The sequence below is a fragment of the Gallinula chloropus genome (genome assembly GCF_964237585.1).
Source record: "Gallinula chloropus genome assembly, chromosome: 3".
NCBI classification, from domain to species: domain Eukaryota; kingdom Metazoa; phylum Chordata; class Aves; order Gruiformes; family Rallidae; genus Gallinula; species Gallinula chloropus.
Window position 1 is genome coordinate 57,512,753 of NC_140087.1, and position 21,782 is coordinate 57,534,534.

General features: G+C 44.6%; 2 protein-coding genes across 2 annotated transcripts in view; one reads left to right on the forward strand and one right to left on the reverse strand.

Annotated features, from left to right (window-relative positions):
- The window catches only part of DYNC2LI1 (dynein cytoplasmic 2 light intermediate chain 1), a 165,341-nt gene that overhangs the window by 13,986 nt on the left and 129,573 nt on the right, over positions 1-21,782 (reverse strand). The gene's annotated exons all lie outside the window — the stretch shown is intronic.
- Positions 640-16,285, forward strand: ABCG5 (ATP binding cassette subfamily G member 5; the record flags this gene model as incomplete). The annotated part of the gene is made up of 13 exons (XM_084262329.1): positions 640-761; positions 1,419-1,540; positions 1,991-2,127; positions 2,342-2,444; positions 3,366-3,494; positions 4,980-5,119; positions 6,253-6,382; positions 9,023-9,236; positions 9,525-9,730; positions 10,622-10,760; positions 12,844-13,029; positions 14,498-14,610; positions 15,690-16,285. 13 exons carry the CDS (start codon positions 640-642, stop codon positions 15,884-15,886), a joined length of 1,938 nt encoding a protein of 645 aa, XP_084118455.1. The 3' UTR covers positions 15,887-16,285.

The following is a 21,782-nucleotide window of genomic DNA, read 5'->3' on the forward strand; positions in this document are numbered from 1 at the left end:
CAGCAGGCTGGCCACCCACCTCTCCTGCCTTCTGGGCAAGCACTGTAGCTGTGGGATGGCTGAGCCCATCAAGTCCCTCCCCACTCCCCCGCTCCCTGCAGGTCTCACTCTCCAGCAAGCCTTTGTGTGCTACCTGGCTCCAGCCGGCACCATCCAGAGAGATATTTTCGGTGGCTTCGTTCATGTTGGCAGTGGAAGGTCTCAGTCCTGGTAGTGGTTTGACTATCGGCTCTTTGAAAGCTGTGGAAGTCTTTCTCCTCTTGATTTTCAGCCCTTTCCAGGTGCCTTCACTGCAGCACCTTTTCTCTCAGCGTGCTGCGTCTCTGTAGCTGGCATGACCCCGTGGACAGGTTAATATTCCCCTCCTCTGGGACAGTAACAGCTCGGGCTAAAGGTACATCAGATAGCGGCTTCAGCTAATTGCCTGTCAGTTGCTCTCAGGAAAAAGAACTGAGAACCCCTCTATTTTCTTTTAGGCGCTTCCCCGGGTGGCGAGTGCTTGGGGGCAGCGACCTGCTCTGACCTGGGGACAGCAGGGAGCTGCCTCTGCCCAGTGCCCGGGGTGGCATGGTGGTGGCAGCACCAGGCACCCAGCCAGCAGCGTGAGGGAGGGAGCCTGTGGGGCCCCAGCAACAGAGGATGTCGGGCAGAGGGTCTTCGGCCCACGAGAGCAGCGGCGTCGGTGGGCAGACAGGCAAGGCCAAGGTCACACCGCAGCCATCTGACAGCGTCAGTGTCCAGGGTGTCTCCTACACCATCAGGTAGGGCTGGGAAGGCAACTGGGCAAGCTCCTACCTGCCAGGAACTGTTCCGACTCCAGGGACTGCAGGGAGAGGGGCTGGGACAGGTGGGCTCTCAGTTCGGCCCAGTAAAGGAGGGATGTTGCCAGGCTGCATGCCCCATGGCACTGGGCTGCTTGCCACAAGGGTAAGCTACGCTGCTTGAGGGCGGCAGAAGTCCTCTGTCCTCTGCAGGGCTCACCAGTGCTGCTTCGCGTGTCTCTGAAGGAGATGCTTTAGGGGAGATTTCAAAAGGTTGTGCCTTTGCCTACTGCATCTCTTACTGCTGCCGGAAGGGTAACATGAGGCCCCTAATAAAATGGCCAGGTGAATTAATGGCTGGCAAACATCATCAACAAATAATGCCTCAGGTTCAAGCTTCCTCTTTTGGTTGCAGTCCAAAACCCTCCTAGCAGTCATTCTGAAAAATCTCTTCAGACTTTATCTTCAAGATAATGCTGAAGTTAAAATCTAAAGCTGGAGGTAGGGGAGAAAGATTTCCCCCCCTGCTTACCCTCCAACATTTTAAAATCCTTGCAGACTTCAATCCCACATGCAAGTAGCTATAAACCATTCACTTGTTTAGGGAAAATGTTTAAATCTTCTCTATTTCACCTTTTTTGATGTTTGCTTTCCAAGAGAACGTGTTGGACCATGGTGGAATGTTTCTTTATACCATAAAAAATGGACCCGGCAAATACTTAAGGATGTTTCATTTCACATAGAAAGCGGTCAGATTATGGGGATTTTAGGAAACTCAGGTAAGTTGTTCCAGTACTTTAAAAGAACTAAGATCGGAGTTAATACCAGTGGCTTCCACGATGGTATGAATGTGACTGAGGTCTGTGTTTTCCATAATGAAATTGCAGCTGGTTTTAACCTCTGCTTTGTAAGAATGCAGTGCCTGGTTTTCACAGTTCAGTCTCTGTCATCTGAGTAACAAGTACAACTTCAATAAAAGGCAAGGGCCCTTGTAAGCCTAAATGTTTCACTATGAAGTATAAATTTCTGTGAATTAAATGGAAACATGTTTTGGGTTTCCCATTTGTTTCCCCTTAACTAGCTGCCATTTCAGGACCTATTATTTTAATGTAATTGAGAAAAAAAATCAAATGCTTTATTCTTTTGCTATGTCTCCATCCAAGCAGGCCTACTGCTGTTGAAATCATAAAATGCATCTCCTCACATGATTAATTTCTTTTGTTTGAAAGGATCTGGGAAAACAACACTTCTGGATGCAGTATCAGGAAGACTGGGACATAAAAACAATTTCTATGGTGAAGTGTATGTGAATGGGCGTCAGCTGAAGAAGGAACAGTTTAGAGATTGCTTCTCTTATGTGCCACAGGTTGATTTCTATGTTTATTTTTGTGTGCTATGCTTCCTCTTATGTCAGAAAGTAAAGTTGCTAGTGTCATGGAGGGCTGTAATCTGACTGCGATTTTACTGGTAAATTTGGTACAAATTGGTTAATAAGTTGTATGACAGGATGGAAGTTCTGAGACCAGAGCAAGATCTTAATTACTACAGGACTAACTGCTTCTTCACCTTTTTTGTTCCAGAATGACACTTTGTTAAGCTTCCTCACCATAAAAGAATCTCTGACCTACACTGCTTTACTGACTCTTCGGAAGTGCTCCAACAACTTCATCAAAAAGAAGGTCTGTATTTTATTGCCTTCCACTAGAAGTCATGTAACGCTTTCACCAGTGCTGTGTTTCCATCCATGGCTGCATTTTACATTTATAAGGTTTTGTAATCCTCATTCTGCAAATGGAGAGAAGTCCTTCTGCTGAGGAGTAGGACACAAGCTCTCTGGGGCTTCCCACCTCTGCAAGGGGCTTGTGCTGACACCCTGTGGATTTGCCATTATGGTGGGACAAACCCCTCCTGCCCAAAGCTGCAGCAGTTACTGCTGTGGGAGATGCTGCTCTTGGTGTTGAGGTCAGGGCCCCCATCCCAGCTGGGAAACCCAGTTGTCTGTGATGTTCAGGGCCACGTGCTGGGAAGCCTCATGGGCAGTAGAGGTTACCTTGATGCTACTTTGGCTCTTGCAGGATGTCTCTCAGTAACCAGAACAGTTCTGAAAAGCAGTGGTCTAATAAACCCCCTGCAAGCTACTTTCTTGATAAAATAGGTGTGTTTCATATAAATTAAAGGACACTTTTTGGCCTCTGTTGAGAGTAAAGATTTGGATATTCGTGGCCAAGGGCACTTGCTCTCTATCTTCTCTCTTCACCTATCTTCCACTCAGTATTTTGAACTTCTCCAGAATTGACATGCCTTTCTGCTTCCTTATTTTGGAAGCCAGACCAGCACATTATTTGACATCTTCAGCTCTTAATACCAACCGAAACCAAAATGCTAATAAGTTCAGAAAAAATGAAAATAAAACTTAAAAAATAATAATTGAAGTCATATATGTGTAAAAATAATCAAATAGAAATGAGACCGTATACCTTCCAACTAGGATGGATGCAAGCAGGATACTGGGAAAGCCGTAGCTTAAAATTGTGTCAGTTTTTTCTTTAATTTTTTCGTTTTGTGCACAAGTATCTTTCTAAATTGTAATTATTTTGCAGGTAGATGCAGTTATGGCTGAGCTGAGTCTCAGCCACATTGCTGACAAAATAATTGGAAGCCGTATTTTTGTAGGAATTTCTGGGGGTGAAAGGCGGCGTGTTTCAATTGCAGCCCAACTGTTACAAGATCCCAGTAAGTACCACTGCACAGATTTTCAAAACAAAACAAAGGAGTGTCACTTTGTGCTCCCACCATGGAGCACCCTAACTCTGTAAACCACTTTAAAATATGAAAGCATTTATATTCCATAATTCAACAACAGCTCTTCTAGCAGTGACAGAAAAGGATGAGCAGAAACTCAGGCCTGCTGTTAATCTATTAGCTGATCTTGGAAAACAGATAATTTTTAAATCTCAGGGACTAAACAAAGGCTTACACTTGAATGTATACATTTTAAGTCCTTCTGGGCTCATCTGTCCCACATATGAAATGTTGGTTGTGGCACATGAGTTGCAGTTGTTTGAGCGCAGGAGAGCCATATGCATGCAAGGGCTGAGCCTTGCCAGTGAGACATGTACATGTGAGCACCTCGTACATTCCAGAGCTTAAAAGGTAGTCAGCACATGAGATTTGCTCATTTGGAAAAAACATAGAGAAAACAGAGAAAATGCTCAGAAGTGTAAGAGCCCTCATAAGAAAGTAGATAATGATGAATATCACACTTCTGTAGGTGGCTGTAGATCTGCTGTAAACACACACACGCAAAATCCATGAGTGGAAATCAGAGTAACTGGAAGGATTAGCTATGGGAATCAGCACTGTGAACCTCATCAGTTTTGAGGTAGTTTCTTAAAAGGTTCTAAAATGTTATGGAGAGAATGTAAAGCAAGCATTTGCTGGACTCTGGAGTCCTCATAGCAATGCAGAAGTGCTCAGACTGCATACTAAGCAGGAAGGAGCATTTAAATAGCGAAGTGGAGTTTCTGTGTGCTACTGGTGACTTCTGGAGAGTTCATTTGGTGTAGTAATGGCTCAGGAAGTTCACTAAACTCTACAGTAAACACTATAGTAATTCTGTGTAAATAAACCTATAGTGAAAGCTTTCCTCCCCCCTTATCCTCATAGGGGTTGAACTGCCCTCTTGTGTGCTATGTCTCATCTCTGTAAAAATAATGGATTTGACTGTAACTTTCACTTTCATGTGCAACAAAATGATGAAAAAAATGCAGTAAAAACCCATACCCCTCCATTTATGGCATTATATATGCTGCATTTTAATAACTTAATTTATTGATAACAAATTCTGAGTCTATTCAGATAATTAGCTAGAATTTATAATGTCAGTTACATTTACATTGTATGCGTACTGAAATGTATCATTATTGTTGTTAGCAGATGTTTGCATCAAATCTGTTTTGGTAATTTTTGGAAAAGTTATAAAAAAAAACTGATTATGCTCTAATCCTGGAGTAGTTTTTTGTGTCCTTATTCCTAAGGAATAAGTTAGCTGAAGCTAACTAAAACTGAAAGACTGCATTGTGGCGGTATCTGTGCACACTCTGCTTTACACATGGAACTTCCCACTACCCTATTTGCCAAATCAGCTTCCAAGGCAGAAGCTGTAACATCTTCTCCACATTTATTTGAGTTTTAATGCTCTTTCTTGTCATTTCCCAGAGGTCATGCTCCTTGATGAACCGACGACAGGGCTGGACTGCCTGACTGCAAACCAGATTGTCACGCTGCTCTCTGAGCTTGCACACAGGGATAGGATTGTGATTATTACAATTCATCAGCCTCGCTCAGAACTCTTCAAGGTAAATGATATCTACAGGCTATTCATCAGCCTTTTTTACCAGGCTTTTTAATACCTCGGTTCCAGGATAAAAGTAAAAGATCCAGTATAGTGGCCTTCAAAGGCTCTCTTCCTTCCTCCCTGTATAAATGCAGGTTTGTCTTGAACTTTACAGCTGTGGCCTTCTGTCAGCCACAGGGCACTCTGGGACACACACTGCCCTGGAAAACAGTGTGCACACTGACTGTGTGCCTAACCATTGTGCTATGCAGCCAATAAAGAACACTGGGAGAAGCCATGTGAATCTCCCATGTGTGCAGGCTCTGTAAAAAATTAGCACTTCATTCATCCTTATATATTCACATTTCAGGAACACTTGAGCCTTGCGACACATAAAGCCATGATTTGGAAAGGGGGAAAAAAACATTATCTTTGATATTGCTCTTTGTGTCAAGTGGTGCAGGTACACGTGGGTCATGCAGTTTATGACCTCATGGGGCTTGTGCTGGGGAGAGAATTTCTCCCTTCCCATTACTGCTTTGTGCTTTGCTCTTCTGACACATCCACCACCCAGCACATGAAGGCAAGGCACCTCTTCCCTGGCTGACTGAATTGTGTCTAAGTGGTAGTGAAGCCAGAGGAGAGTGACAGTGGTTTCCTGGACTGAAAGCAGTCCTGGTGCCTTGGGAATATGGATTGATGCATAGCTGGACAATGTTCACCCAAAGAGCAGTGCTCTTAAAAGTCCTTAAGCACTTAGGGCTAATCTTCTCCACAATTGGGGTTTTTACAGACCGGGGCTATTAGGCACCAAAGGAGGTCAGTCAGTAAGTGCGGGTGCATTAGAAGTGAAGTCAGAAGTCAGCAACTCCCATTTCTGTTTGTGGATGAGCTCTGTATGCTGCTGTCTCTGACAGTTTGGAGAATCACTAGTTTTAAGAGCTTAGAATTGTGTCACCTTGCATAACCATGGAGAGGTGCGATGAAAAGGACAGGCTTCCTTTGACAGAAGGGAACTGAGGAAGTACAAATGTGTCACAACTATTTTCTTTTCCTCTGTCACAGCAGTTTTATTGCCCAGGCAGTAGCTATACTCAAGAATTAATGTGCTGCCTGACTGTATGTATTGCTAATATATTAATTTGCTCCCCACAGTTATTTGACAAAATAGCCATCATGAGCTTTGGAGAAATGGTTTTCTGTGGGAACCCTATGGAAATGATCACGTTTTTTAGCAATTGTGGTTATTCTTGTCCTGAGCAATCAAATCCTTTTGACTTCTATGGTAAGTTTGTGTAAGTTTTTGGTAAAAATATGGGTTTCCTTTAGACAAAGAAGTTGTTTTCTTCCCCAACGTGAAGTTTTTCCAGAGATAGAAATGTGTTTGAAATCTTCCCCAACTTTGTAATTATTCTCAGCTCAAAGAGAGAGGGGTTGGGCCAATGTAACCTCCACTGACTCCATAAAGCAGCAGAAGTTTGCAGTATGACTGAAACACAACAGAAAAGAGTGAACTACCAATAAGAAAGGAATCTCAGCTTCATGAAACCTGAGGATTCCTGATGGCATCTCCCTAAAGCTGTCCACCAGACGTTGGAAAATCAGTTTGATCCCCAAACAGTGGAAAGTCCCATGGTTTTATGGACTTTCACAATGCCAAGCAGCTAAAGACAGTTGTTGCCTGGAGGGAAGGATGTAGAATAAACGCAGGACGACTGAGGCATCAATTTCCAGAGGTTCACAGCTTGAAGTTTCACAAAGTTCGGGGAGCTGCTAATCTGTGGGTGAACTTAGTGGAGGAGAACTTACGGATGCTTCAGGAGGCGATGGTAGCGAGCTGCAGACAAAAGCTGAAGAGCTTGGTTTGCCAGTTCAGGATGAAAAAAGTATTGTCAGCATGAGAGTTTTGGAAATGAGGCTTGGTTTCACTGCAGAGCATCTGTGTAGCTGATCCATGCACACATGTTTGAAGAACGTGTGTACGTCTGTGTATATATACATGCATGTGTGTGTGTGTGTGTGTGTGTTTGATGATCTTTTTTTGATCTGGTGTGTAGGCTGATTACTGATGAGGCTCGCTGAGCATTAGCTGGGGAATTGGACCAAGCAAAAAAGCTGTATTCAGAGCCCAGGCACATTCAGAGGCGGTGGTGTTTTTCCATTGTCTAGATGGCATCCTAAACTCAGAGGGAAGAGAGGATGGTTGTTGACATGAAGCTGGAATGGGATGAAGCTGAAAATACTGGTGTGACAGTGAGGATAATTTTGCCTTCATGAATTTGAATAGTCTTGAAAAGCATAGATGATTTCAGATTTAGACCCACTTTTAAAAAAGCTTGGTAAAGAGAGTACTGCATTCTTCAAATGTCAACCTTTGAATGTGACAAGAAAAGGAAAAAATACAGTTTAGAGCAAAGAATCATCAGAATATTTAGTCTTTGGAAAATTGGTAGTTTATATTTTTTGTGTGATTTAATGATGTGAATCAAGGGACAGATCCTGATATCATTTACACCAGCAGTAGAGGAAAACAGATTCTGTGTACTGAGAGTGGATTGTATTATTGAAATGTCACATGTATTTATAAAAAAACCTGCAAATGCATGGCAGGCATTAGCTATTTGGTCTAGTGACTAGCCAGTGTTAGCATTTTTTAAAACAGCTTCTTGTCGTTTAGCTTGCATGTGACTTCCAGCAAGTCACACTGGCCAAGTTTTTAAAAGCTTGTCTGCCTTTTGGCAGTTCATATTCGTGACAGTGATGGCTTCGGTTTGGGTATGTTTACCATTAAAGACAATTCTGCTGGAATCCAGCTTACAGGACATCAGGAGCATATTTGTAAGCTTAATTCAGGTTTTGAGTACAATTTAAGAATCTCTGACAAGGGCTCCTTTTCTCTTGTTCAGTTTGTGTTTTGGAGATGGGCATAATACTGGAGAACTGAAGTTTTGGGATGACAGAAACCTTAAGAATATAAAACTGATAAAGACATCATAGCAGATGTAGAAGAGTAATATGAAAACCTGTAAGAACAGCTATTCCCGAGAACAACAATGTGGCTTTTGAAACCTTAGGTACTCATTGCTCTCAGGGAGAAGGGAAATTTCCAGTGTATTTTAGCACCAGTGCTGAATCTTGTATGACTTGTGCAGATAGCACACACAAAGTTGCCACCTGCCAATCAAAGAATGGCTGGTGTCAGGAAGAGGTAAAGGTGGATTTTTTAGAAAGGGATGTTAACTCTGTGAAGTATTTACCTTTCGTAAGTTCCACAGTAGCAGTGGAACTTACTTCAGCATGGGCTGAGCCTGCTAGGGGAGTTTGGCCCGCTCTGACTTCACATTAAGACAGAAGTAAGTCTGAGAAGGAGGTGGGTGAAACCCAGCACAGCAATCCAGTAATGGCTCCAGTAGACAAGAGCAGAGTCACTGCAGCATGAGCTCAGACTAACTGAAAAATAAAGCTCCATGGTTATGGAGGACCAGGCAGGGGACAAGGGAGAATTGGCGAGCCACATTTGAGCATCTGCCTGAGAAATGCGTGGCCAGAGAAATATCCCATGAGTGCTCACGCTCAGCTGGTGCTCTGTCTTGCTCTTGGCAGTGGTACTGCTTCACTGGTGGCAGAGGTCTGTGCTGGGCAAGGAGAACACAGCACTCTGTCCTCGCATTTCCCACTAAAGGACCTGGGCTTCAGGGTCCTGCAGAGGCCACAAAACATGGAGGTTTATTGTGGCTGCGCAGATACTCATTCATGCTGCTTCTAACGGAAGGGAGGAGTAAAAGACACCCTGAATACTTTCTACGGACCTTTTCTTCTTTGCAGGTTTTAGGATAGACACGAGGAAAGATTAGTTGCAAGTGGGGAAGAGGCATGAAGGGGAAGTGGTCTGTGTATATATAGTAAAGGCTTTGTAAATTTGCAGTGGATCTGACGTCTGTGGACACCCGAAGCAAAGAACGTGAACTCGAAACCTACAGTAGGGTTCAGGTGATTGTGTCAGCCTACAGAAACTCGGAGATCTTTAGTGAAGTGCTGGCAGCCATTGAAAGAACGAAGTGTATGAAAGAGCTTCCACCAATACCATTCAAAAACAAAGACTCACCCAGTGCCTTTTATAAACTATGGATTCTCTTTCGGTAAGACTCCTTTTTTTTTTTTTTTTTTTTCCCCTCTCCCCTTTTTAAAAGAAAAATCTTCTTTCTTATCTGCTACACTTTTGGGTCGTTCCACCCCCTCACCCCCCACCATATATATGCACTTCCTTGGTTATTTTGGTGTATCACTGCACTTGTCTCTGCCTTTATTTCTATATTTCCTTTTCGCAGGCACTGTGTGGATGAGATTTGTTGAATGCTAAATACCCAGCCAGCATGTGGTCAGCCATAGCTAACTGGTACATCATTATTTTTTTGTTTTGTTATCAGGAGGACAACAAGAAACTTGTCGAGAGATAAGATGGGCATCATCATGCGTCTCCTCCAGAATCTGTTGTTTGGCTTGTTTGTAGCATTTTTCCTTCTCAGGCTAAGGACTGACCTGGTAAAAGGAGCAGTGCAGGACCGTGTGGGGCTTATCTACCAGTGCGTGAGTGCCCCCCCCTACACAGGGATGCTGAATGCTGTTGCCCTTTGTGAGTTTCTGTCCTATATTATGTGCAGCACCAGCTATTGCTGCCACTGCTTTGTAAATTGGAAAAGGTCTTTCTTTTGAAGGTAGTCATTTAAAGGATCTTAACAGTTTTAGGTGATGTCAGAACCATGAAATTCCACAGCGAAGCAACTGCAAGCTTCGCGCCACGGGAAAAAATTATCCTGTCAGAGGAGGTCTGGGTTCACTGCATTTAAGGAATACACTGTGATCCCTGCCTCTCCCTTCCCAGCTGGCCTGGCTGGGAAGGCTTTATTCCAAGCTGTGCAAGAGCCCTTAACTTCCCTGCCTGTAGCACTGTAAAGGCAGGACAAAGTCTAGGTCTGTAGCTAACAACTTAAGTGAGATCAAAACCAAAGACACGGAAAGGATGGAAGTACAAAACAGCTTTGACAGCAATTAAGGATAATTAGATTTAAGAGTATTATGTGATGATTACACTTTTCTTAGAGGGTGTTTCTCTTACAGGTGCCAGACTAAGAACAACAGTAGTTTCTACTTACAGCCCTAAAAATTATTCTGCTCATGTAGGGAACATATGCTGATGTTATCACCTTGAGATCGGAGCACCTCAAGAAATCGCCCAGTGGCAGCAGGGTTTTTTTCATGTCTTTGATTTGTATCTGCCAAAAGAGAAGACTGCCCTGCGTGCTGCCTGGCCAGGGCTTGTTTATTGAGCTTACCAGCTTTTGCAATCTGCAGGGAGCTTGTTCTGCATTTGTAGCGGGGGGAAAAGCGATCAGGCTGGTTTAGATGGAAAGTTTCTGATATACTCTCAAAGTTGTCTCTGTGCTTCAGGTCACTTTTGTTATCAACAAATCTTAGTCTCTTTATTCACTGGTGATTTAATGTGTTTCTTTTATATTTAATCCAGTCCCACCTTTACGTGCTATCAGTGACCAAGAAAGTAAAGATGGCTTATATAAGAAGTGGCAAATGCTTTTAGCCTATATAGTCCATTTCCTGCCCTTCAGTGTCATCAGCGTGGCAATTTTCAGCACCTTTATATACTGGTAAGCACTGGTAATGTCTGTTGGATTATTATTTTCTTTTTGTTACCAATTTCAATTCCCATGTCAGCAAAAGTGCCCGTGGCATGGCTCGCTGCTAGCGTCGCTCAGAATGACTGCAGGCAAAGCTAAAGGAAAGGTGACACAATTTTAGCCCTTCTCTTTCAGGCAGTGCCAAGGTGCAAATGTCTAAGAAAAGGTGCTAAGAAGGATCAGGGATTTGAGTAACACTTAGGAACTTGCCAGTCTTGCCAAAGACCAGCTGAGCATTGCCGTGGTATTGTCAGGAATTTGGAAAGCACCTTTGCAGACTCAATGAGGGAAGGTTTGTGGAGCTCCTAAAGATCACGAGCCACTGTCTGTCACGCACACTCAGTAACAAGCAGGAAATTCATATGGGCAGGGACTTTGCCCCTGTGCTTTCGTAGCTTCAAACATAATCAATGATAAGGATTGCGGTTCCAGTTAATGGATAATATTTACAGATACTAGTGTCTGCGTATCTTTGCTGTCTTGTGGTTGTTTGGAAGCTATCAGGGATGTGTCAGAGTGATTTCATAGTGCCCTTAGACCTCTTAGGGCAAGCAGCTTCTCTATGAAATTTTGAAGACTGTGTCAGTGCAGGCCTAAGGTTTCCTGGATGGACTGAGTTTTGGAGAGGCTTTTGTAGCCTCTGGCATGTGTTCCCATGAGCCACGTCTCAGAGTTTGTGTTTGTAGGGTCAGGCAGGTTGGGTCACACAAACCCAAACTCCTACCTGATGAGACACAAGGCAGCTCTGGCCAGGAACAAATACAGCCACTTTTGCAATCGAGTATGTACTCTGCTTATGCAGATTTTTCTAGCTAAAGGTATCTCTTGGAAAAGTTTTAACAGTTTATGTTATCCTACCATTTGATTGCACCAATCTATTTTTTTTCTTCCCCCTCTTTGTCTTTTATTTTCTTTCTCTTCCTGACCCAGGTTTCCTAGTCTGTATCTACATAGCTCTGTGTAGAGTTTTAGAGCACTTCTGAGGTGGTGATGATTTCATGCTAGGACTTTGGAGAACTGTTTCTTCTGTACCAATCAGCAATTAAGGGTTGTTAAATACCTGGTAGCTCAGTGAATGTTTAATACTTTCAGTGTTCTTCTGTCTATTTATAATAGATGTTATTTTGGTATTGCATGCAAAAGATGCTACAGGAAACCTGCAAGAAAATAGAACTATTAATTTTAAGACCATGTTTTAACATGGTGGATTAAAAACAACAAAAAAAAGACATGGGGCTTTGCAGTTAAGAAAACAAAATGTTCAACAGCTGAGTGTTAGCTAAGCAAAGCATGCAGTCTGTACCTAGTGTGACACAAGTTGGCTTGAGGTGTTTTGGAAAGAGTAATAGATCACTGTGTAACAAAACGTTTTGTCATCTGTTCTGTACACTACAAAGCAGAATTAAGTTTCCACTGGCCTCTCAACTTCTTAATCTTTAGTACCGGTTTTGGGGGGGGGAGGTAACCTTAGGTGAGCTAGGGAAAAGCTGGGGGCAGCATGTTGTATTAAAGACCACTGGAATATGGAGGAAACTGCACTTCGATGAATTACATGGGTGTGAATTCAATTAGCCTTCGGTTTAATTGAGTATATCCATTTTTACATTTGCATGCACAGTATCAAAGTGCAAAATTCCATCTGTTCATTATCTGCATAAAGACGTTCTTTTAATGTGTGACTTACTTAAATAACTCCCACTGCCAGGACTCTAAAAGGAGAAGGATGTTAGTTTAAGTGGTTGTAGAAAACACAGTGGTTATCTTGAAGCAACACAGATTTCTGTTACAATTCCATCTTTACATGGCCCTCTTTAATCTAGGTGGAGAAAACCTGATATGTCTGCACTGAGATCATGATACCAAGTGGATTTCCTTTATGCTAAGGCTCCAAACAGCATGCTAAGGGTTAGCACATGGACTGTTCGCTTAATGAGCTGTAACAGAAAAAGCAACCAAATGAAAAAGAAAACAAAACTAAAAATGAAAGCTGCATTCCATGGTTATTCCCAAGCCACTGGGTTTTTAAAATGTTCTTTTGCTTATTTTTGCACAGGACTACAGGGTTGTATCCTGACGCTTCCAGATTTGGAGTTTTCTTTGCGGTTGTTTTAGCATCGCATATAATTGGTGAACTACTAACACTCATTATACTTGGCGTGGTTCAAAACCCAAATATAGTCCAGAGCGGAGTGGTGCTGCTTAATTCAGCAGGTGTGATAGTGGGAACTGGACTAGTAAGGTAGGAAAATGTTTACTCTCATTATGGTGTCAATGTTGAAATAATCTGCCTGTAGAAGGGTGTCACAAACAGTCTCTGTGGCAGCAGCACAGGAATGCACACGTGCAGCTGCGATCCCTCAGAGGTGGAACTACCTAATCGTATAATAACTTGTACTAAACACACAGAAAAGACACACAATAACTTTAGGCATCAACAGAGGTACTAACTTATTTTCATTCTTTGCAAATAAACTGAAGGAAAAAGAAAAAAAGAGCAGTTAGTATCTATTGCCTCTGCTGAATTCTTTTGCTTATGCCAACACGAGGAGGTGAAATGCTGTGCTCATTGAAGGAATCTAAAAAGATACAAGAAATAAATCCTACAATTTCTAGTAACTGCTGGAATTTACCAGACATTAACCACAGCAAAAGATGGTTTAAGGAAAAGTTGTTCTCAACTGTCGTCTTAGTGTTACTCTCTTGTTTATCCATTAACATTTCCTGACAGTTCTACCTGTGGAGACTGAACTACATAAAAATAATAAAGAAAGTGGTGTGGTAAATATGCAGGAAAACTATGATCCACTTGCTCTATTACTGTGCATGAACTGCATGAACTTCTAACAGTTTTCCTCTTGTATTTGTCAACACTGAAATTTCTAGTTTTTGAGAAACATATAATAATAAACTAGTGTCAAAAAAAGTTTTCTTGAGATGTTGGGCAAATATGATCTGCTCACCTGAGATCTTTCCAATGAAAATGAAGCAAGCCTAACAAAAGATGATGTCAAGTTGTTCCCACTACCATAGTCTAATGCCACAATAACTTTTTTAAAATATCAGAGTGGTTTCTAACCTTACTTTACAACAGAGATATTGCTAACTAATACTGCCAATCTGTGTGATTAAACTTCATAGGCAATGAAGGATATTAAAAATAGCATTGAGACTTGGGTTGCTCTCTCGGCCCATTTAATTCTAAAGCCTTTGCAGTATTTTAGGTGCAGAAATTCCCCAGTCTTGTTGATTGATGTTGTTTCAAAATTTTCGTACTCTGTTTGTCTTGTCCTTATTCTTTGCTTCACTTTTGTATTATTATTGTGGCAGTGAATTGATATTTGGTCTCTTTTAGTTCTGAAGATGGAGCAAAGGGTTTCTTACTTGGGAAGCAACATTTTGCAGCCAAGGTTTATACTGGATCTTGTCACACACGGTTTATCACTGCACTGTGAATGTCAAAAAACTTCACAGAATTATTCGTGACCGTCCATAAACACGTCAGGGCTGAAAGTCAAGGGTCAGCCTTCATGGTGTTCTCTCACTTAGCACTGAAACTTTAGGACTTTATATCTGAAAAACCTACAGGTACCGCCAAGAAATGTTTTTGCTTCTGACAGGCTACAGCCAAGAGGAGACGTTGTTCATGTGGGGTAGAACGGGCTGTTGGAAGGTAGCAAAAGCCAATTTAACTTCTCTGTTTCTTTAAGGACCATTGACGAAATGCCGACACCCTTTAAAATTCTCAGTTACCTTACCTTTCAAAAGTACAGCAGTGAGGTTCTTATAGTCAACGAATTTTATGGCTTAAACTTCACTTGTGGTAAGTGTTTAAAAAAACAAGAAAGTCCTTTAAGTCCACTGTAAACCATTTTAATGAGATGTCAGTGCTTATTTTCCTTCTACATAGTATGAAAGTATCTTGATAAATTAAAAATAACTTGTGAGTTGTTACAGTTTCTTAATTAGTGAAGACCTACTATAACGCTGTATTGGCAAACTAGAGAAAAGTTTGTCTCTCCCAACCATTTCAGATTCCTCCAGTTTTTTATGTTTCCCTTCTTCATCAATTCTTTTATCCCCCTCTTTGCGGGCATTATGGAAGGTAAACTCCCCAGCCTGTTTTGTGCTTATCAGACCAGTGTTACCCACATAGAAGATCAATAGAACTGCACAATGTGAGATCAAACCTCAGTGCAGGGAGGGGGCACCAACAGGTAACACCTGACCAGATGTTTCCTCTTCAAACACGTTACCGCAGCATATACTGAGCAGCTTGTGTCACGCTGTGCTTTGCTGGTAGTGAGCAGGAGAACCCAAGACATGAGAATCGCTCAGGTGGGCAGGGTTTGTACCTAGCATCCATCAATGGGGGTAAAACTTGCAGCTTCAGCCCTGACCTAAGGTATTTTGGGTGTTGCACTCCTCTAAGTCTGTATGTGTTTTATCCATTCTCTCTCCTGTCCTCCTTTAGTACTAGAGCCCAAGTGATGACTGTTAGAAAGTGAATCCATGACTTGGGTAGTAATAATAACCAGCTGATTCTTAACGTCCCCTTCAGACAGTCCTCATTGCTTGAATTTTGGAAGCACTCAACAAATCTGAATGCTGTGAGCCTGCCACATCAGGCAGTGTGCTTCTTGTGGCCCCTAAATCTTCTTTTGTGTGGCAGGAACAAGAGAGAGAGCTCCTAGGGACCCTTTATTCTCCCCTTCAACAAAAACGGCACACATTAACTGCAGAAAGATGCAGCTTGGCTGTTCTTAGTCCAGAATGATGACAAATCCTGCTGTAGGTATAGCTCATCATTGAAAGATCGTTAGGGCTAGGTAGATTTAAACGTATGAACGAGATCCCTGATTCGTTAATTTCACTAAGTAACTAAGTTACTTCTTTTGACAGGTGGAGCCAACAGTTCCACTGTGAATAACGCCGCGTGTATTTTCTCACATGGCCTTCAGTTCATCGAAATGAACTTCCCTGGCGCACTTTCCCGGTTCACAATTGATTTCCTAATACTCTATGCTTTTCTACCAGGACTTGCCATCATAGCAATTCTGAGCTTCAAAATAAGAGAGAGAATTATTAGCAGGCAATAAAAAAGTAGCAGTTCTAACAATGTCTAATATTACACTTTTAACTTCATTACAGTAAAAGGCTTAAATTGTTGGATTTTTAGAAAGAATTTAAGTGATTAAATGTATAGAAAGACATTAATCTTCTCCTGTGCTCCAACTAGATGTTTTACATCTTGAAAAACAATGTTTTCTTAAAATTCTGGATGGCTTACTACCATTGGTATTCGCAACACACTCTGAAATCAGATGTAATCAACAGTATTAGCTGTTTTAAAAGCCTTTTTAAGTTTAGCAGTTTTCAGTTTTTAACAATGTAGCAATGGTGCTCTGATTCTCCCTGCCCTGTTTTTTTCAGCCCTTACGAATAAACAGAGAGGTACAACTGCTAGTAAATCTCCTTTCTAGAACTGTATTTTAACTTCTGGGGTTTATTTCTGTATCGTTTTGGGGATATGAACAAACCAGGTACCCATAAATAAAAAGAGAATCAAGAAATCACTCCACTTGGATCTTACTTGTATGAAACAATCCATGAGTACAGGATCTTTAACCAATATAAAAGTTTCCTACAGTGTTTTTGTCTTGTAAATGATGGTAAATCAGAGAAGACGGCTATGTTACTTATATCTGTTCCCTCTTTTCGTTATCAACTTCTAAATCTTGTTTTGGAAGCGGTTTGGGAATTACTAGAACGAAGTTTTGTTTGTTAATAGAATGTCAATTTAACTAGGGGAAGAAAACCAGAAGTTGTTTGCCAGTTCTTAGAAGCGATGTAGTTGGCATCTTTGGAAATGACTCTTCTTAACATCCCAAAGCGTCTAATTAATCCATTTAATAAATATAAGTACCTCTCAAAATTGAAAGCCCAAGCAGGCACCGAATTCCTAAATTCTGTAACTGTTCATGTTCAATGGGGAAGTTTCTCTCATCCTGTGAGAAGATAAATAGGCTGTAAATTCTGTGTGTAGCGGGCTAGTTCTGTGGAATTACCACCTAGCACCCATCTCTGCACAGACATGGAATAAAGCAAGTACCTCTGCGCTGTGTGTCTATATTGGTGTACTGCACACCGGGCAGTGAATCCGCTTTTAGGACAGCATGGGGAGAAAAGCCAAACACAAGGTGTCTGTTATTAGGGAAGACGGGAGGACTCCAGCCTCTGAGGAGCACGCGTGGCAGGAAACATGCTCAGAGTCGAGTCGGCTTCCATCCTCTCCTCCCAATGTGTCTCCTGTCCTCTGGAAGGCGGAGGGAGTGTGGTGCCTATGGCAAGAACTAGCAGTGAACATGCCAGGAACGCACCTGTTACTCCCTTTGCCGCATGCCTTTCTCAGGCTGCAAGAAGAGAGCCCCCAACGGGAACCTGAGCCCCCGCAAGAGAAACACTGCATGCACTTGGTGCCTGACTTCAGTGACTGCTGAAGGCCCTCCTTACACAGAGTGTCAAAAGCAGTGTCTAGGAAAGCTTCCTTGCAGCTCCAAATCTGTCCCTCGTTAGTGGGAATTCAGAGAGCTGAGCCTTGATCACTGGTGCCCTCACCCCAGTGGGCATGAACAGAAAAACAGAAAATGGCCAAGAACTGAATGGGTATGTTGGAAACTTCCTCCTCCCGTTTCCCCTGGTGTTTGTTTCACCTCATCAGGTGCGGTGGATGGGCAGAGTGTGTGGAATGGGGGAAGAATGGGAGGGCAGCCTGGGAGCTGGGTCTGGAGGAGGTGGAAAGCAGCAGCAGCAGCACTCCAAAATCTGTCCCTCATCAGTGGGAATTCAAAGAGCTGAGCCCTTGGGAGGAGATGTTCTGGTTTTATAGGATTTCATCCCTTCCAGAGAGCAGCGCAAAGCTGCTCCATATAGGGAAAAGGGGTATGTCCTTCCCTCTCGTGACATCACAACTGTCGCTGATGTCACAAAGGGTAGTCAGCGCTGAGGTAGGCACAGCAGGGCATAAGATCCAGATTGTCCCAGTGCCTTCGCCACTATTGATCTGGAGCCAGTGGAGAGCAGAGCGTTTCTTGATTGCTCCTGAAAAAGTGGGATATCTGGTGCCCGCGCTTTGGCAGACATGGACAGCACTACAGAAAAGGGCCAAGAACTGAATGGGTATGTTGGAAAATTCCTGCTCCCGTTTCCCCTGGTGTTTGTTCCACCTCCTCAGCTGTGGTGGATGGGCAGAGCTGGTGGATGTGGGTAAGAGTGGGAGGACAGCCTGGGAGCTGGGTCTGGAGGAGGTGGAAAGCAGCAGCAGCACTCGCTTTGGTGTCTTCATGAACACCAGGCCTAGGCTTAGAAAGCTTTGTGTCTCTGCAAAGGGAGGGAATGACTCCATTTTGGATCGCACAGAAGGAGTCCAGGTGGACACCCAGAAACACCCCTGCCAATAGGAACTGCGAGAGCTTAGCAGGAGTACTGCCAGCTTCAACCTTCTTTTCCTCTTTGTTCCTCTGTAGGAAAGCAAAGGCTCTGAAGATGGTGACTCTGCTGCTGCTTACTAGTCTCCTTCCTTTTGGTGAGTCCCTGTAGGGCTCAGGCCCGAGGCAGGTTCTTTACAACCATTCTGCCTTGGTCCTCTTCCCTTGGTGTGACCCAGAGGAGCCCTGCTAAGAGTCCCTGACAAAACGCTTTGTTCCATTCCCCCCTGCTCCTGAGGAATGGGTGTGTGGGGGTGAGGAAGGGGTGGGTGACCTTCCCCTGGAGGGCTCAGCCAGTTCTCTTGAGCAGAGGGAGAGGCAGTGGTTAACATTGCCAGGGCAAAGAGCATGCTCCAGGGGAGGGAACGTCCGCTTTCTGAGCAGCCTGTACGGGCCATTGTGTCATCTTTCTGAGGAGAGACAACTGTGGCTCCTGGGAGAGGCACATAGGGGAATGGACAGCGCGAGGCCTAACCCAGGCATAGGCGTAGTTCAAAGTGTAAGGAGAGCTTTGTTCTGTGCCTGACAGGTGTTTACTACGTGGGACAGCATGGCGATGGAAACCTCTGGAGGACTGCCATGGTATGCCAGGCCTACATGTGTTGGTGTATTCAGCCTTTCCAAATGCAGGTGACATTGAGGTTTCTTCAAGTCAAGGCCGCTTCTGCCAGCATTAACTCCAGGGCATAATGTGCGGCTCGCTCAAAGCCTGTGGCTAGGGCGGGGTACAGTAGCCACCCTGGCAGGTTGTGCAGGAAAAGGTCAACCAGCCTGAGCACCAGCGTCCCAACAGTGCGTGGCATTGCACGCAGCTGACAAGGAGCAACAGTGAGGCCAACTGGGGTCTACATGGGTTACTGCAGAGCACTGGCTGGCTTGTGAAGTCTTGAGGCCTTTGGTTTTGATAGCTGGGAGAGTTTTCAGCATGCCTACTGCTTCAAAAATTGATTCGTGGGCACATAGTTCAGGAAGCGGGTTCACAGCTATGGAAGCTGTCTGGGTGGGATCAATAAAGGACCTGCAATCAGAGCCCCCCTGGAAGTGTAGCAGGACCCTATCCAATGGCAGGCCAGCTGCTGAGGAAGACAAGAAACCACAGGAATATGTAGAAGAGGTGGTGTGCGCCTCTTGACCCCTTGAGAGAACGCCTGGAAAATGGTAGAACGCCTGACAAATGTTGTTTGACTGGAGGCTGTGCCCAAGCCAAAGAGGGGAGGCTTTCTCGAAGAAGACAACGCCCAGTGGGAATTGTCTTCTGTCATGCCGGCCGCTCCACAGTGGTGTCTTCAGAGCTGATGCTAGTGGAACAGCCGATCACAAACAGGCCTGCTGCCCATTACTGCTTGCTCCCCTTGGCCGTACAGAGGCTGTTGTGGTGCACCACCTTGCCTCCTGCAGAAGGCCGGCTTCTCTTTAAATCACTCTTCCCTTAACTGTCCTTGCAGGAGCTCCTGCATCTCCCCAGATTGGAAGGCAAGAGTCAGAGGTAAGAAACCATTTCTCCTTGACTAGCTCTTGAGCGGAGGAGCTCTGCCCCTAGGCCTCAACAGGACATTGTTTGATGTCCTGTCTCACACAGACTTCAGCCTGAGCTTGTCCCATTGCCCTTCTTCCCTTCTGCCAGTCAGCCAGCTACAGCTCCCCATGTCCATTAGAGGGCTGTGGCCACTCACCCCTCCACCCTTCCACTTGGCCTGGGATCTTTGCAGCTCCACCAAGATGCAGTGCTTCCCAAAAACGTACTGCAGCAGCTGGGAAGCAGATTCTCAGACGGAAGCTCCCAGAGCTTTGGAATGAACTCTCCCAACCGCATGAGACATGGCTGCTGTCACACTCAGCCAGAGCCAGGCCTCTTGCCTCACTCACACTCCCATAGCGTCCAAGAGGCCAGGCACAGCGGTGACAGTCTCTCCCCTGCTTGCCTTTCCTAGGCCTGCAGCAGAAGAGCAGGGATTAATAGCGCTGGGTGAAAGCTCGACCTGGCAAGAGCAGCAGCTATTGAAGCTGCAGGAAGAGCTTCATCTCCTGCGCTGGAGCATAAATGATATCATCACGTGTGCTCTCTGGAAAGCCTTGGAGGAGGTGAAGCTGCAAGGCATTACTGGATCGGTAAGGGCATGCTGCAGAAGGCTCTCCTCGGAGCTTTCTCTCCTCCCCCTGGCATCTAGCCTACTCCACTTCCCTGCCATAACTAGCCAAAAGGCTGCTGCCTGCTGCTGGAATAAGTCCCCTGTGTGCCCACACTCCTTTTCCTGTTACTCCACACTTCCTTATGGAGGGGAGTAGTGAGCTGTGCTGGGATGTACAGTTGTCTTAATCATAGCTTCCTGTCTGCCCTGATCTGGGGCCCTCCTCAAAGCAGGACTGGAAAGAAGTCCATACGTCTCCCAGTCCCACCTCATGCCCAGGAGGCTTGTCTGTCCCTGCTGCTTGGCATGGGGCATCTCTCCCCAGGGAAAGCCAAATCCTGCGGATTCAGCATTAAGAGAAATGGAGTGAGCAGCCCCTCCATTCTGATACCTGTCAGTCAGTGTGCAGGGAGCTTTCTGGGCAATTCCGGCATGTGTTTGGCTGGCCGTGGAGGGGAGCTGCTTGCTGTGTTTCTTCTCCCTTCTAGCACGCGCTCTCCTTTGTATTCCTTCCCAGACTGCTCAAGAGATAATCAGCGATGTCCTGGAGAAGCTGGAAGAAAAGCGAGTCCCGATGACTGATTATGCCCTCAAATCATCAGGTGCTGTGACACTGCACAAACAAGCCATTTCCAGGGCCCTTCTGGTCCCGCCTGAGAAAACAGGCATTGGAACCTGTCCAGTAGTAGAAGAGGTCAGAAGTCCAGGCTGGCCACCTCGTGCCCTAAATTGTACCCACTGCCAGAGCCTGTGATGGGTCAGACCTCATCCAAAGAACACAAGGCCTAGCTGATGTTCTTGTCTATGGCCTCATAGGACAGTTTGAGGAGTCCCTACTGTTTGCTCCAGAGGGATCATGCCAGTAAGAAAGAGGGGAACCCCACGGGAGGGGATGGAGGAGCACTTAGAAGCATTTCTCAAGTCAACAGTGCAGTTCTCCTCCTGATGTTGCTAGATGACGGTGCTCATCTTTCAATTTCCAGGGGCTGCTATCATTCATTCAAAGACTTCTCCGTCCTATGGGAATACAAAAGCCAAAGTCTTTTGGAACTCGCTGCTGGTGGTGGATTACATGAGGTCTCCAGAGGTTATACTGGAGGTAAGAGCACCAAGAAACAAAAAAGCAAGACAGAGGTGGGGTTGGAGGCAAAGTCACTGCTGAGCATCACCTTTACCCTTGTCTTTGCTCTTCTGAGCGCTGATTTCCTGCCCACTTCTTGCACGGGCCTACTCGCCTCCCGTGTCTGCCCGCTGAGTATTTGCCCTCCCGGAGAGGCCCGGGTGGTGCAAGCGAGCTTCTAAGGGGCCAGCTTGGTCCTGCAGTCAGTGTGAAACGTGACAGCGTGGCAGGGAAGGAGAATGGAACAAGGTGCCTGCAG